This window comes from Cibotium barometz, chromosome 3, assembly GCF_041138505.1.
Source record: "Cibotium barometz isolate CiBa-2024 chromosome 3, ASM4113850v1, whole genome shotgun sequence".
NCBI lineage: Eukaryota > Viridiplantae > Streptophyta > Polypodiopsida > Cyatheales > Cibotiaceae > Cibotium > Cibotium barometz.
In genome coordinates, this window is record NC_141048.1 from 43,405,628 (window position 1) to 43,423,655 (window position 18,028).

General features: G+C 42.8%; 1 protein-coding gene across 15 annotated transcripts in view; it reads right to left on the reverse strand.

The window, feature by feature from the left end:
- LOC147640096 (B3 domain-containing transcription repressor VAL2-like) overlaps positions 1–18,028 on the reverse strand; it is a 119,638-nt gene that overhangs the window by 86,724 nt on the left and 14,886 nt on the right. For all 15 annotated transcript variants that reach the window (XM_086777070.1, XM_086777081.1, XM_086777063.1 and 12 more), the window contains 2 exons: positions 560–1,392; positions 337–433 (listed from right to left, as the gene is read on the reverse strand). In XM_086777070.1, the coding sequence (XP_086633196.1) occupies positions 337–433; positions 560–1,392 (930 nt within the window). The remainder of the gene's footprint in view (positions 1–336; positions 434–559; positions 1,393–18,028) is intronic.

Genomic DNA, 18,028 nt, shown 5'->3' on the forward strand with positions numbered 1-18,028 from the left:
CATCCCTATGGAGAAGTTTTCATAAAAATTTACTGAGGATCACAGTTTACCAGCAGCAAATTCCCATGGCATGAAGCAATGCCCATGCCTTATCCAAGATCTTAGTATTGCAACCCTTTACCATCATAATCATACCTCTTGCTAACAAGGAAACGATATTTAGATACTGTACCATGAAGAGGCTTCTCTACCGTGACAAAAAAGATCAAAAAAAATAGATCCAGAGACTAGGAAACTGATGTTTCTTGTTACTATGCTCTAGGTTGATACTTGGCATGATAAACAACTCTTTCAGCACATGCTCAGTAAAATCCAGGAGGAGAAAAAAAAGCCTACTTCAGCACAAGCTTTTGGAAGTACAAGCCGACCGATTCGACCTGCATCACTTGCACTCAGCATCTTTTCAAAGAGTGGTGTGATTGTTGAATTTGAGCTGCTTGTATATCAAGGAGGATACAGCCATAGAGACAAATTATAAACAGAAACCATAAAAGCATCAAGTACCACAACAAGTTTTCAGTTCAAAAGGTATAAAATGGGAGAAAGTAACAGTGGATACTCTCCTGGAGAGATTTGCTGAAGCTCCTGATCAGTGATCCTTGGCCAATAACGAGGTAGAAGCTGGTTCTTACCCCTTCCCTCCCCTGGTGGGCGTGCAACTCGCCCTAGGCCTTGTGAGGAGTCATAGAGTGTTTCAGTATGAGCGGAGGCTTGGGCTTGTGGTGGCCTGGGCATCAGTTGTTTTGGTCTTTGAAAAGCTGGACTTGGTCCTGAGAATTTCTGGCTAAACAGGATCTTGGATCCTGTTTCACGTAACTCATTTTCCACCTGTTTTGATGAACTCAGTGGACCAAGTGAGAGAGAGGGCTCAAGCTTGACAGTTCCTGTGCCCTTTAAACCACACAGACTTTCTAAGGCTTGCCTGTTTTTGACCTGCCAGCTCATCCCACCAATACTATTTGCAGCTCCATTCACTGAATTTTGCTGAAGGAAACCCTCCTTTGTAGCCTCAAAATCCATTAGATGTTTAGCACTGTCACTAAGGAACATGTGCTTTTCAATAACACCTTGAGCCTCTCTCTGTCCTTGTAACAAAACAGAACTAACACCCTGAACAGGGAATGCTGATGCTTCTAGCTTAATGTTATTTAATATCATGGCACTTGCATCATCCTCTTTTTTAGCGCAATAAACTGTTGGCATAAACCCTGCAATACCATCATCTGCAACATGATTAGTCTCGCAGTGATATCGACCTTCAGAGAGTAATTGTCCATGTGTCAATCTGTCCTGTTCTGTCGTGATAAGCCATGGATGTCCAGATCCAGAAGTCCACGAAAGTTTTGCCTTTTTGTCCCAAATCCAACCTCCAGATGAAGGGTCATCCATTCTCTGAAAAATGTTTGAAATCAACACCTAACATTGATGCTTAAATTGTCACGAAAGTGCCAAAATAACAAGAAATTTAAAGTTCACAAACAACTTTTGCATCACATAAACGAGTATGAGCTGAAAAGGGAGTGAACAACATCGACAACATGATTTTTTCGCTGAACTAATTGACTTCTTTTGCAATAGGAAGAAGTAGACACACTTGCGTGCGCACACATGTATGCATACGTATGCACACATATATGCATAGGTGAGTGTGATTGTGAGTAGTCTTGCTGCATGAATTCTTCTGATTTTCAGTAATGCGACTCAGATTCTCCTTCACTTCCCCTCTTCCTGCAGTCTGCAGGCTGCAGCACTCCTCTATGTGTGTATGTGCAGGTGTGTGTGTGTGTGTGTTAGCCTGCAATCTGCTTGCATGTACTGCTTGCTTGCGATCTGCTCGACACTGCTTGCATGCGACCTGCTCGATTCTGCTCGCCTGCGATCTGCTCGTCTGCGACCTGCTCAACTCTATTCGCCTGTGCTCGAGACCTGCACGTATTGCGACCTGCACGTCTTCTTCTTCAGACCTGCGATTCTGCCCTGCACATCTTTCCTTTGTTTTTTGCCTTTCCTTTCTCTTCTCTGTACATCCCCTTCTGAGTGTGACTGTGTGTGAGAGAGAGAGAGGGTCTGTGTAGCCAGCCTGTGTACATCTGTGTGTGTGTGTGTGGTCATGCAGGTGGATGTGGCAAAGGCATTTGATACGGTGCAGTGGGATTATGTTTCTCAAATCATGTCTAAACTTGGTTTTGGGCCAAAGCTAGTTAATGTCAGATATTGGCTTTACTCAGATTCCACTGCTCAATGCTTTATAGGGAAACATTTGTCTGAGTCTTGGACTCTAGAACAATCAGTTCGACACGGATGCCCTCTCAGTGCTCTGTTCTATGCTATAGCTTCGCATCCTTTGCTTCTTTACATGGATCATCTGGTTGATACTAGACAGTTAGAGGGGCTTCAGATTTCTGGTTCACGGCCTTTCATTGCACAGGCTTATGCAGATGATTCATTCTTCATGCCAAAGAACAGTCCTTTGGAGCTTCGTCTATTGATGGATACTCTTTCAGATTTTGGGTTGGCAGCTGGTTTAAAAATTAATTTTCAGAAATCAAAACTCTTACTTCTCAAGCATTGTGACTGGCATGCTATCCTGTGGCCCGGCCAGATTATTTATCCGAAAAGCATATTAAGACATTTGGGCTATCCCATTGGCTGGAAAATCAGAAATAAGCAACAAATATCTTGGGTGCTAAACAAAATTAAGGACAAATTAGAATATTGGAAGATCTCCACTTGGCCATTACATGTACGGCTTCGAATTGTTCAGTCCATTGTTCTGGCTTATGTCCAATTCTACCTTCCTCTCTTACATTGGTCATCTCGAGATCTTTCTTTTTTTATGTCTCAAGCCATGGAGATTTTTTGGAAAACTAAGCTTCATAAAAAAGCTTTAAGGTTGCTCAAAATGGACCTGCTTTGCTCGCCAAAAATGCATGGTGGTTTGAATATTATAAACATCAAATTTCATGTGCTGGCAAGAAAGATCGCTATGCTCAAAACCTTTTTTCAACAAGAGCAGCCTTGGTCTATCATGTTGGCAATTTTGTGTAGTCGGATGCGCACAAATGCTTATGGTCGCTGGTTGGTTGATCCATCGGAAGTAGTACTTGGCAAATTTCAAGGTAAAATCCCTGGTTGTCCATTTTCTACTTCCTTGATTCAGGATTGGAAGAAAGTGCCCTCTCGCATCAAATGGTCTCCCCATCCTGCTTCTATAGCTTCCTCGCTTCGAATGGAAAGCATACATTGGAGTGCTGTTTTTTACTCTCCCCTTGCTGTACAACAACCAATCAGAGCTTACAATCTTATGAAGTTGGGCATCCGGTTCATTGACAACGTAGTGGATACTAGAGGGCAAATTCTTTCTTTTCCGGCAGCATGCCAAGAATACAATCTTGGGATGCATCATAGATCTATATGGAAAGCTATTGCAGATCTCTTACACCCTTTCATTCCGATTCCAACATTGGATGTAAAAGACAGGCTTCAAGATTGGCATCTTCAGTCTTTAAGTTCAAGATTATCCTCTCAACCTTTGCATATATTGACTTCTATACAGGCTTATCGATTGATATTACCTCCTCCATGGATTGCTCAGCATGCTAATTCTCTTTGGCATCTGGATAAGTCTTTAGCTTGGTGGAAAGCAAAACTGACATTGATATGGAAGTTGAAAATGCCATTGAAACAGAGACTCTTTCTCTGGAGATGCATTGTCGGTATTTTTCCAGTGGGAGTGAAATTGGCTCAAAGAAGGATTGCCTCTCCTCTTTGTCCAAGATGTCATCATACTACTGAGAGTGTTCCGCATTTATTGTGGTCTTAATCATATTCCAGAGACCTTGTGGACAAGATCTCCTATTTTTTATCTCTCAGATTTCCCGCACACAGGTTCTACAAGTTTTTCTGGATATTTGGCACGTTATCAGCTTCTTTGTCACAGTATTCTCTTTTCTTCCATTGGATCAGATACTGGGCCTTATGGACCCTCTGGCTACAGCGAAATCATGCATATCTGAATTCACCCCTTCAGCACTGTCATGACCCTGTGTATTTCTCTGGACAAGATGCAGATGTGCACGGGGACATGGTGGACAGTGTGAATGGCATCAGGTTGGAGTCAAAAAGGGAGCCCATGTGTGGACAACCCCAAGTGTGAAGGGGGGGCCAAGTGATTAAAGTCTCTCATAACCCATGGGGACAAAGGGTTTTGGTGGGGACAAAGGTTTAAAAACCTTTAAATTTTTTTATAAAGCCCTTCATTAAAGAAAAACGTGGCCCTTATGCTAATTTGGGGCCACGTGTGCTTTTTGGGAAAAAGAGGGGCTGCCAGGCAAAAGGGGCGCCTATTCTCTTGAGGAAACGTGTGCTTTTTGGGAGAGGAGGACTGTATGCTGGCTGCGCACAGGGGAACACATGCAGGTCTGTACGACTGTACGGACAGGACAGAAACAGGCGCTGTTGGATAGTTCTGCTGTAGTCGTCGCTGGACAAATCTGGTCGTGCAGGTACAGGCGTGTACAGGTTGCAGGTACAGGCAGCGCAGGCAAGTACGACAACAGGTACAATACTGTACGACTGCTGGTACAGTGGACTGCTCGTGGGCTGGACTGCAGGTACAGGTCGGCTGCGTGGAGGAGAAGACAGTCGGGCAGGGGCTGAATAGAGCGTAGATCTCTTCCCTTTCCTGGTGAAAAGCTGGCGCAAAGAGACTGTCTACATGGACTCCACGTGGATGGACTGCATAGGAGCTGGACTGTACAGGGCATGAGAGGTTCTCTTGGAAAGAGGGGGATTGCAGGAGAAACAAGGGCGTACATGTGGGGACAGCCAGTATTGCTTTCTCTCCCTTTCTCTCTCTCTCTCTCCCTCTGCTGAAAAGTAGACAAGGGCTGGTTTCTTTGGACACAAAGGTGGACAGGGGCTGGATTTCCATGAACATAGACATCATGTCGATGGCGTTCATCTGATGGAACTTTCAGTTTCTCTTTGCTTTGGGTTCGGAACCGTTTTGGGACAGTTTATGGGCTGTTTTTGTTTGGTTGCAAATTCAGCTATGTGCTTGATTTTCTGGCTACAAGTACAGATCTTTTGGTTATGTTTCTTGGCATGGGATGCAAGCTCGCATGGCTGCGTGCTCATGGAGCAGATTGTTTTCTTCCTGCTAGAAAGGAACAGAGGGACCTACAGTTATGGGCATCTCTATGTTGCCAGATGTTTCATGAGGGAACATGTAACTAGATGTATGGAAACAGGACAGAAGTTTCAAAAGGGAAACAGGCCTAAGGGTTTCATGTGGAAACAGGTCGTAGGTTTCTCGACGAGGAAACATGTTTTTGGGTTTCTCCAGGAGATAGGTCACATGCAGGCAGAAGGTACAGGAGTGGACACATGTTTGGTACAGCCTTGCTACTGATAGGACAGGGGACAGGGAATCCATGACAGAGATGGATAGTACCCTTGGAGGGTAGAGAGGGTTTGTACAGGTGTGTCGACTGTATGGTATGCTGTGCTGTGATACGAGTTCTCTTTTGAGAGACAGTTTGGGAGTCTGTGTTGTGATGCAGAAGCACTGGATGTGTCAGGGTGTGATGCTGTTCATAGTGTGAGAGGCTATGGATGGTTGTGGCAGCCTTGATCATGGGAGAAAGCTTCTGTATGCAGACTCAATGTGAGAGAGTCTTTCAATGTGAACAATGGCTGGATTTGTTTGTGGATGCCGTGTGGACAAGAAGCCAGATGCAGGTTCTTTGCAGGCTTCAGGGGTTCCATTTTGACAGCTGAGTTCCCAACCTTATATTGTAATCAAAGCTCTTATATTCAATTAAAGAAATACCGCAAGGGGCGCCACTGCGATTTGGGGCCAATTGGTGTCCGTGTACTATTTGCAGGAGCACTCTAGCTCCCCCCTGTTTGTTTACCTTTTCTAGGTCCTCAATGGTGTTGAAGTGTTTTATGTGCGAGTGTTTGTTTCACCGCCCTTTGCTTTCTGAAGGCCGGTTTACAAGGTTCCGTTGCCGGGACACATCGTCGACTTTCTCAAGGAGGCGAGCCCGTGGTTGTCACATCAAAAGCTTCAACATGAGGAAAGTGAAAAGGAAGTGCAGGACACAGTGCAGGATTGTGTGTCTTTGCCTATATGAGGTGAAGAGCAAGAGCTGAAGATGAAGCTCAGGAGAAAAGACACCAAGGACAAGAAGTAGTCGGCCAAGAACAAGAAGCAGTTGATATGGTGCAGGAGATGCGTTGAAGGCTATGGCTTTCGACAGTTTGTCACCGGTGGTATCTTCATAGAGGCTTCATGGGTTCGGAAGACAGTTTCTTTCTATGTTTAGCAGTGGTGATCTACTATGCTTCATCGAGGACTTGTGCTTACCACTTGGGTGGCGTGCAAGCAGGTTTTGGGTGCCTAAGGATGTTTCAGATGAGGCTCAGATGGAAGTGGAGGAACTTGACGAGGTTCTTATTCCTGAGCATATACTGGCACATAAGGAAAGAAAGGTACAGGGTAAGGTTTCCCGTCGCTATCTTGTGAAGTTCAAGAGCTGTTCACTGATGGATACGAAGTGGATGGAGGAGGTTCACTGATGGATGCGAAGTGGATGGAGGAGGGTGACTTAGCAGATTCACCTCAGGAGTTGCAGCTTTATCTTGATGCCTTTGAGTTAGAGCCGACTCTTGTTGTGGCTCATTCAGGTTCAGCAGAGCATGGGTTTGGAGCATTACCTGATGCTCAAGAGGGGGGTAGCACCTCCGCTCCCTTGTTACAAACAGGCTCAGTTGTCATCTAGGAGCCGCTTGGTAATATCTTTGTATTCACCCGAAGGTACTGAGGCTGACAGTACATCTGCTTATGGGACTTCTATGATCTGGTGTTCTAGACACATGAGATGGTGGTTGAGTATGGTTCACAGTCGGCCGCAACTTGAACTATAACTGCAACTATGGATAACTCTATGGAGGACATAAGTCTTGCGAGCAGTCCTAGAGTTGGTTTGGTTCATGAAATATGGATCGAACTCTATTTGTGCATGTATGCATACACTTTTTGAAGTAGAGGTATTTTTGTATTCTGGTGCCATTGGATCCTGGTACCATTGAGAATACATTGGGAAATACTCTGCATTGTGTTGAGTGCTGCATGTATGTTGGTATGATACATCAAGTGCTTTATTATGTTCATGGATGCACCACTGGGTGTAACTCCTACGGGATGGCCATGAGACATATGTGGGAAAGTACTTGGTAGATGTAGTGTTTGGATGCATTGAGTGCTTTCATATGCTCATGTTTTACCTTCAGTCGTGGGTCCTGTGGGATGCCCATGGGCGTAAGGCTTGCGAGCAGCCCTTAGACTGTTACTTTGGAGCAGGTAGAGCATTTTGAGGAGCATATTGTTTGCGAATGCATATGTGTGTCATGCATATGTGTGCCATATGTAGAATGATGCATGGTTTTGTTTTTGGCTAACACAGGTAACGTGTTTCCATTTGGTTTTAGACTTTTGCTGTAGGTTCTGAAGGAACAAGCAAGAGGACAGTGTGGCTTATTGTGCAGGATGATTATTTTATCACCCAGATGCATTGGAGGGCCATTGTTTTTGCCATATGGGGTATCTTTGCTCATGAGATGCTTTACTGTGCCATTGAGTGCAATCGAGGACGCTTGCCATTTTTCAAGAGGGGGGTATGTCATGACCCTGTGTTTTTCTCTGGACAAGATGCAGATGTGCACGAAGACATGGTGGACAGTGTGAATGGCATCAGGTTGGAGTCAAAAAGGGAGCCCATGTGTGGACAACCCCAAGTGTGAAGGGGGGGCCAAGTGATTAAAGTCTCTCATAACCCATGGGGACAAAGGGTTTTGGTGGGGACAAAGGTTTAAAAACCTTTAAATTTTTTTATAAAGCCCTTCATTAAAGAAAAACATGGCCCTTATGCTAATTTGGGGCCACGTGTGCTTTTTGGGAAAAAGAGGGGCTGCCAGGCAAAAGGGGCGCCTATTCTCTTGAGGAAACGTGTGCTTTTTGGGAGAGGAGGACTGTATGCTGGCTGCGCACAGGGGAATACATGCAGGTCTGTACGACTGTACGGACAGCTGTACGGACAGGACAGAAACAGGCGCTGTTGGATAGTTCTGCTGCAGTCGGCGCTGGACAAATCTGGTCGTGCAGGTACAGGCGTGTACAGGTTGCAGGTACAGGCAGCGCAGGCAAGTACGACAGCAGGTACAATACTGTACGACTGCTGGTACAGTGGACTGCTCATGGGCTGGACTGCAGGTACAGGTCGGCTGCGTGGAGGAGAAGACAGTCGGGCAGGGGCTGAATAGAGCGTAGATCTCTTCCCTTTCCTGGTGAAAAGCTGGCGCAAAGAGACTGTCTGCATGGACTCCACGTGGATGGACTGCATAGGAGCTGGACTGTACAGGGCATGAGAGGTTCTCTTGGAAAGAGGGGGATTGCAGGAGAAACAGGGGCGTACATGTGGGGACAGCCAGTATTGCTTTCTCTCCCTTTCTCTCTCTCTCTCTCCCTCTGCTGAAAAGTAGACAAGGGCTGGTTTCTTTGGACACAAAGGTGGACAGGGGCTGGATTTCCATGAACATAGACATCATGTCGATGGCGTTCATCTGATGGAACTTTCAGTTTCTCTTTGCTTTGGGTTCGGAACCGTTTTGGGACAGTTTATGGGCTGTTTTTGTTTGGTTGCAAATTCAGCTATGTGCTTGATTTTCTGGCTACAAGTACAGATCTTTTGGTTATGTTTCTTGGCATGGGATGCAAGCTCGCATGGCTGCGTGCTCATGGAGCAGATTGTTTTCTTCCTGCTAGAAAGGAACAGAGGGACCTACAGTTATGGGCATCTCTATGTTGCCAGATGTTTCATGAGGGAACAGGTAACTAGATGTATGGAAACAGGACAGAAGTTTCAAAAGGGAAACAGGCCTAAGGGTTTCATGTGGAAACAGGTCGTAGGTTTCTCGACGAGGAAACATGTTTTTGGGTTTCTCCAGGAGATAGGTCACATGCAGGCAGAAGGTACAGGAGTGGACACATGTTTGGTACAGCCTTGCTACTGATAGGACAGGGGATAGGGAATCCATGACAGAGATGGATAGTACCCTTGGAGGGTAGAGAGGGTTTGTACAGGTGTGTCGACTGTATGGTATGCTGTGCTGTGATACGAGTTCTCTTTTGAGAGACAGTTTGGGAGTCTGTGTTGTGATGCAGAAGCACTGGATGTGTCAGGGTGTGAGAGGCTATGGATGGTTGTGGCAGCCTTGATCATGGGAGAAAGCTTCTGTATGCAGACTCAATGTGAGAGAGTCTTTCGATGTGAACAATGGCTGGATTTGTTTGTGGATGCCGTGTGGACAAGAAGCCAGATGCAGGTTCTTTGCAGGCTTCAGGGGTTCCATTTTGACAACTGAGTTCCCAGCCTTATATTGTAATCAAAGCTCTTATATTCAATTAAAGAAATACCGCAAGGGGCGCCACTGCGATTTGGGGCCAATCGGTGTCCGTGTACTATTTGCAGGAGCACTCTAGCTCCCCCTGTTTGTTTACCTTTTCTAGGTCCTCAATGGTGTTGAAGTGTTTTATGTGCGAGTGTTTGTTTCACCGCCCTTTGCTTTCTGAAGGCCGGTTTACAAGCACCCTTACGAGTTCTTCCGAGCCTCGTTGCGGCAGTCCTTATATGATGCCGTGCATGAGGAAGATTTGGATGTTTCTTGTGTTCAACTTTTCTTTTACTGTTTCTGATGGATAGGGCATAGGCTCTTTTCTTGAGCACTGCCCTGATCTTGCATAGAACTTTTTTACTACTGTTTTTAAGTTCTAGGGTTCAGACATCCTCTTGATGTCAAACCCTTTTGTACATTTATGATATAATGCAATTTCAACTGGTTTTACCCAAAAAAAAAATGTGTGTGTGTGTGTGTGTGTGTGTGTGTGTGTGTGTGTGTCCGTGTCTGTGATTGCTGGTCAGGGCTTTCTTCATGGAGCCTGTGAAGATTTTTCAAAGAAGCGACCTTAAGCGTCGCCAGGTTTTGGTTGATGATGCGCCTGCTCGCTGTGTAAATCTGGAATTACAGCCTTTTGTTGACACCTTGCAAGAAGGGTTTTCTGAAATTCAACAATTTTGGGATGAGCCAGAACCGGCTTTTCATGTTTCTATGCCGGGACAGGTCTTGTATGCTCCAGTAATGAGTTTGGCACAGAAAGCGGTTGTGCTGTTCTTTCCAGGCCACATGCCTGATGCGGGGGATGTTGCACAGTGGATTAAGTTTTTGCTTAAAGGATGCTTTGTTGCAGGCTGTTACAAAGCTGCCCGTGGTTTTTATGAGATTATTTTTACTGAGCCACAGTATAAGCAAATGCTTTTGGAGTTGTTTTATGGTTGTCAGTTGGTGCATGTTTTTCCTTGGATGCCAACCAAGGATTATTAAAATCTTATCAGGCACAAATGCCCAGTTTGGGTGGAGGTGTTGGACTTGCCTTTGTATTGCAGACCTACATTACCATTCTTAGCCGAAGCTTTGGGCAAAGTTGTATGTCCACCTCGTTTGAATGGCAATGTCAATTGTGGGACACAGATAAACCCACTCCTCCCCATGTGGCGTTTCACATTGATATGCCTGGTATGCCGTCTTCGGAGGTCTTTTTTAAACTCAAATGGGGAAATTTTGCAGGCTCCTGCTTTGAGTGTGGAAAGTTTGGTAACATGCAATCTGATTATCCCCATGCTTTGATAAGGCCTCCACCCAATGTCGTCTAGCCCGTAGACCCTCCTCTTTCCGGGCCCTCTCCTGCACCTAAGTCTCGTCCCTCGGGTCCCTTGCAACCCAAAGCAAAGGGAAAGCTAAAGTATCTACCCCGCCAATCAATACTTGGGACAAGGGGAATGGTGCAGTTAAGGCTGCTACTTCGTCAGATTGGCAACTGCCAAAGAAACCACTTAGAGCCACGCCAGTGGTCAACAAGAATCGGACAGAAACTCCTGAGTCCTTCTACTTCCTCGGAGTCTATGCCTGTTAATGGATTTGGAGTGGGGCGACTTTGGTCGGCAGTGGTTTGAGGAGCTGATTCATTGCATCCATTATGGAGTACTCATGTTTCTGTTGACCCCTATTTCTGACCTTCCGGAGTTTGCTAATGTTGATGAGCAGTCAGTCATGGCCCAGCCTAGTGCAACCATGCAGGTTGAGAGTTGAATGGTGGGACTTTCTTGCAGTTTGTACATATGTATATACGCTCAAATGCATTACGTACAATGTTCACGGCCTCTGCCATGTAAATAAATGGAGGCTAGTGTGGGACTATATTAATAGCAGTAAGCCGCATATAGTGTGTTTGTAGGAGCACAATCAACACTCCTTGGCGGGCCATGAATGATATTTTGCTGGGTTTCGGATTTTCTATGCTGGTTCTTCAGCTTTCTCAGGTGTAGCTATGCTTGTACATCATGAGTTGCAGCCACATGTTGCATACAATGATCCGCAGGGCCGTTTCCTTGTTGTTCAAAGTATGCTTAATGGGGAGATTTATGAGTTTGCCTTGGTTTATGCCTGGCAAACTTCTGCTACGCGAGCTAAAATGTGGCACCGTTTGACAGCCTGCCTTTGGATGGGACATGCTTTTCTTTGTGAGGATTTTAATAATGCACCTGATCCGGGGGATAATAGTATGCATCGGTCTCATATGCTCTTAAGGGAACGTCACGCTTGGGGTCGTATGCTTGATTCCTTGCACGCTTGTGATTTATGGCTACATCTTATACCGGGTCGTAGTGCGCACAGGCTACACTTTCCATCACAATGCTCTCACTAGCTATTGGGCTCGATTGGATCAATGGTACACGTTAAATGCAGTGCAATTTGATGCTTTTACCTGCGCAATGAGCTTGGATTTCTCGATGTGCTTGTCGGATCATTTCCCGATCTATATGATGTTGCATTTTGGTCTCCCACCACCACAGGATGTGCCACTGCCTTGTAAGAGGCTCTTGTTGGTTAATAATAGTTATCTCAAGCATCAGTGCTTCCAGTCCATGGTACATGGACTCATTGATCACCTTGTTTTGCATGTTCTTGTTGATGCCGACTGGGCATGGGATCGTTTTTCCATGGGCATGCAGGATATTATCCGAGACTATGGCAAATGCTACATGGGAGGCTTACGAACTCGAGTGGCCAATGCTAAGTCTCAACTGCAGCAGCTTACAGATCTTAGTCAGCAACGTGCCCTTTCTGCTGCAGAGCAATCCTGCCTTCAATCTGCACATCATTGCTTGGCTAACAATGATAAACGTGAACTCCACAAATGGCAAGTCCGTTCTCGTCATAAAGCACTGCAAGATAAGGGCTGCTCCTATAAGGCTTTTTTCAAAAGCCTCCACACTTCCCGACGTATGCATTCCCTTCATAGGGTGCAACAGCATGATGGGACTTGGACTAACAATAAGCCGTAGCTTGATGGTGTTGTCCAACATTATTTTTCTGATTTGTTTGCTGCTCCTGGACCCTCCACTTCAGATGAAATTGCAGCACGTGATGTGTTCTTACGTCAAGTGCATCCTATTCTCTCCGCGGATGAGGCAAATTTGTTAGAGATGCCATTTACTGATGAGGAATTGACACTGCCTTGGCCCAATTGGGTCGCCTCAAATCCGCAAGATGGGATGGGCTAATAGTTGAGTTCTTTGCAGAGTTTTGGGATGATTTGAGTCCTGTTTTACTGCGCATGATAAATGATGCCTGGCTTTCTAGTGTGATGCATCTCTCATGGAGAAAGGGTTTGCTGCGTTGGCTCCCTAAAAAACCGTTGTGTGAATGTCTATCGGATTGGCATCCAATTACTCTGGTTTATAAGTTGGTTTCTAATATGTTGGTTCTTCGGTTGTCCCACATTTTATATGCTGGTTTGCACCCTGCCCAGTATGGTTTTGTGCCTCGCAGGCAGATTCTTGATAATATTGCTAATACTTAGATTGGGATAGAGTATGCCAAATCCACTGGTCAAGATGTTCTTATCATGCAAGTAGACATTGAGAAAGCTTTTGATACCATTCGATGGAATTTTATTGCAGCTGTTCTTGCTCAGTTGGGCTTCGATCGTCGCATGCAACATGTGGTGCATTGGCTCTATGCGGATTGTTCTGCCCGCTGCCTGTTGGCGGATACTCTTTCTTCCTCTTGGACATTGAGCCGCTCCGTCCAGCAAGGCTATCCTCTAAGTGCCTTGCTATATGCTATCACCACTCATCCGTTACTGCTATACATGGATGATTTGGTTTCGGAGCAGCGCTTGCATGGCAATGATATTCCTGGGGGGATGCCTTTGCATGGCAATCGTTTATGGCATTTGGATAGGCCGCTTGGGTGGTGGAAAACATGTCTTCATTGTATATGGAAAAGTAAGCTTCCCCTCAAGCAACGGGTCTTTCTGTGGCGATGTCTGGTGGGGGCTCTTCCAATGGGTGTCCATTTGGCTGCCCGACGTATTGTCTCCTCGGTTTGCCCTACTTGTTCACATCCGCACGAGACGGTTCTGCATCTTCTCTGGGCTTGTCCTACCGCTCCAAATTTCCTAGCTCGTTTGACAACTCTTATCCATGCCCAATTTCCCACGCTTTCCTTTGGCAGGCACTTTTAGCTTTGGGGGTAGATATCCCTCTACCCCCACTTATGTCTCTATTGGAATAAAATGTACTAATGATAGACAACTTGGGATTGGCTCTCGGAACTATGAGCTCATTTGGGGTACTTTCGTTGGTGCATGCTTTAAGTGTGTAAACAGTTTGGACATATCTCCAATAAATGTCATACTGTCATTCATAAACCACCAATTGTGGCCCAGCCCCCGATGGCATCAGCTTCACCTTCTAATTCTTGGTATTTGTTACATACTCATTAGCATGAGTCTTTTTCATGCAAGCTTTGGGTTGATCATGCTTCGACACTCTCTGATCATTCACCACTATGGTTGGCTTTATATTTTCATCTGCCCTTATGGAAACCTCCTCTACGTCATCAGAGACTGTTACACATAAATAACAACTATCTTTCGCATGATGCCTTCCGAGTTTTAGTACATGATGCCATCTCTCCACTTTCTGCTCAGTTATTAGATGATGTTGGCATTGCTTAGTTTCGTTTTGTTCGACGAATACAGATAGTCATTGCTGACTATGGTAGATATTATGTTGAAAACGCCAAGCAAAAAGTTGAAATGACTGAGAGACAAATCCAATCGCTCACGTCACTCAACCATCTTCAAACTCTTACACAAGATCAACAAAATGTGTTATGTGAAGCCAAAGCATGTCTCTATGAATCAACAAAGAAAGATACAGAAATGGCAAATCAGATCGAGATGTAAGCAACTCCAAGATAAAGGTTGCTCATCCCAGCAATTTTTAAAAAGATTGCATGCTGATAGACAGAAACATAAAATAGTGCGTCTTAAGAAATTTGATGGCACATGGACATCCACAAAAATGGAGCTTCCAACTAAATGTGTCAATCATTATTAGCACATATTTCAGAGTTCATCTCGTGTGGATTCGGATGCCCTTGATACTCCATAAAGTTTCTTGAATTGTGTGCATTCCATTGTTGACAATGAATCTACTTTGAGGCATGATCTCCCCTTCACTGAGGAAGAGCTAACACACACGTTATATGGTATGGGACGTTGGAAGTCACTTGGTTGGGATTATCTGACACTTGAATTCCTTGTTTCTTTTTGGAATGAGCTTAAACTTCCAATTTTGAAGATGATTAATGTTGCATGGGAAACAAGACTTATGCCGGATTCTTGGAAAGAAGGCCTTGTCACTTTGGTACCTAAAAAAGCATTGAGACAATCCTTTGATGATTGGAGACCAATCACATTGATGCCACATATCTATAAATTGGCAACTAAAATGATTGCAAATCGTATTGGTGATCTCCTTTTCCATGGTTTGCATCCACGACAATATGGTTTTGTTTCCATAAGATAAATTATGAACAATATTGCTAATCTATATCTGGCAATGGAATATACTTCTCTGGATGTTCTCATTATGCAGGTGGATGTGGCTAAAGCTTTTGATACATTTCAATGGGAATACATAGCTAAGGTCATGGCTGCAATGGGCTTTGGTTGTCAAATGCAACAAGCTATTTTTTGGCTATATAGAGATAGTACTACCCAGTGTGTTTTTGGTTGTGATCTTTCATCGAAGTGGATTTTGGAAAAACATCTGCGTCAAGGATCTCCTCTTAGTGCATTGCTCTATGCGATTGCTACGCATCCAACAACGAGTTATGAAAAATATTCACAAAATCGTGCAAACATTCACTCAACTGCGTTTTGAAAAAAAAAAACCCAAAATGTACCTTTTAATTAATTTATGGAGACAAAAGACATACTTTCATGTCAAACATTTTAAAAAAACCACTACTTTTGTGAAAAAAAAATGCATAAAACATTACTTACATTTTACTCTAAACCCAAAAACGTCCAATTTCAAAAAAGAATTACAAAGGAGAAGAAACTCTTCCAATCAACTAGAAGAATCATTAGACCTTTTGCTTAAAAATATCAATTATTTTCTGACACAAGTGTTCACAATTTTTTAACTCAAATCCATACACAAGAATTTCTATATCGTACAAATTAAGCATGTCCACACGTCAACGAATTACACTTTTTCCTTTTTTACTTTGTTTAAGCATCTCTAGATCATACTTTCTCTTGAGCATGGATAAGTTTTGTGCCAATACACGTTTCTAGACTGCGTGTTGTATGTAGAATGTTATCTACACACTGATGGGTGGTAAAACTGACGTTACTTTTAGACCCAATATAATTTGATAAAACTTTCTTACTACATGGGACTAGTGCATTATCTAAGAAAATAAATTTTCTTTGTATACAAAGTTAATCCAATGGTTGAATTTAAGCATATTTTGATATTAAGATAGGTAGGTATATAAAGTCCATGGCCATAGAAGAGGTTTATTAAAAGCAAAGATGTCTCTAGATTTAGATAGAAATCCAACGTTCCAAACAGTCAAATTTTAGATGGTAGTGAGTACTAAATTTATCACTTTACTTTATTTTGATCTAATAGTTCAATTTTGAGTTATAGTCTTTGCAAAAACATAGCTTTTAGTTTATAACAGTTAGATTTTGAACCATGAAAATGCCAATAGTTGTAATTTTAAAAAATTGATGAAAAATTCGATTCTAGCATCCACTTTGTCAACAAAGTGGATTCTAGAATCCGAAATTCTGTAACAGACTAACGTTTCTATCGTAATAATGAAATTTTCATCCGAAAAAAGAGAAATTTTGGTCCATAATAATTTTACTTTTATTAGATGAAAATTTAGTTCGTCGGTGGAAAACATTTTCGTCAACGAAATCTTTTCCGTCGATGAGAATTTGGATTCCAGAATTCACTTGGATTCTAGAATCTGAATTTCCGTCAATGGATTAAAATTTTCGTTGACGAAAATTTTTTTCGTCAAAAATTTCGTCGAGAGAATCCAAATTCTCATCGATGAAAATTATTTCGTCACTGAGAATTTGGATTCTAGAATCCAAATTTTATCGATGGAAATAATTTTTATCGATGAGAATTTAGATTCTAATCCACTTGGATTCTAGAATCCAAATTCCCATGGACGAATTGAAATTTCCGTCAATGGATTGAAATTTCCGTCGACGAAAATTTGGATCAGATTCTCATCGACCGAATTTTTTTTACGTCGTCGGATTTTTTTTCCCCTGTCGATGGCTTTTTTTCCATTGACGAAAACTTTTATCGTCAACGAACTAAATTTTTAGTCCAATAAAAGTAAAAAAAATTTCATTATGGATCAAAATTTCTCTTTTTCGGACGGAAATTTCATTTTCATGATAGAAACGTCAGTGTTTTGGATTCCAAAACAAAATCCACTTTGTAGACAAAGTGTATTCTAGAATCCAAATTTCCATCAATTTTTCAAAACGATAACTGTTGTCATTTTCATGGTTCAAAATCTAGCTGTTATAAACTAAAAATTGTGTTTTTGCAAAGATAAAATCAAACTATTAGATCAAAATACAGTAAACTAATAAATTGTAGTTCTCACTACTATCTAAAATTTGACCGTTTGGATCGTTGGTTTTCTATCTGAATCTAGAGAAATCGTTTCTTTCAATAAGCCTCTTCTATGGCCATGAACTCCATATACCGTCTTATCTTAACATCAAATATATGTTCTAATTCAATGATTGGGATGAAGTTAGTTGAATTCTTGTAGAAGAAAAGCACATTTTTGTAATTCTAAGTAATAAATGTACTATACATTACATAGACATGCATAAATTATTAGTAGTTTTAAAGAATATTAGATCTTGTCATTGACCTTGTTTTTTCCATTTTGTTATTCGACACGAAAAGTGAAAAAAAATTCACCTTTAAATTAGCAATATGTACATTTTTTAAACGAAATTTGAAACTATGCTTATTTTGCAAAAGTTATAAAAACAATTCTCTTTAATGTCTCCAAAAGACTGTAAAATTGATCAATATTTAGTACTAGTGAAAAATCAAGATAGCATGTTACAAACGACTACTCACGACTCGTGAACATTTTTCATGACTCGCTGTTATCCACTTTTTATGTATATGGATCTTTTAATTGAAATGGGACAACTACATGGTTTGCGCCTCCTCTTGCTACTATCCCTATGGCCATTTTGCAAACATGTTTGCGCCTCCTTTTGCTACTATAGCACAGGCTTGTGCGGCCCTTCAAATTCTATTGGATACTGAGAAAAGTATAATAACGCATTAAGAGACTGACTACTTTGAAACACTATTCACTAAAGATGAGCTTGATTATGCATTGAAAGCATTGGGAAGATGGAAATCTCCAGGATGGGATGGTCTTACTGTAGAATATTTCCATGCATTCTAGGATCTTATGAAAGGCACTTGTCACATGCACTCTGCACTATAGTGCATGGTGACAAGATGGCTCATCATCAGTG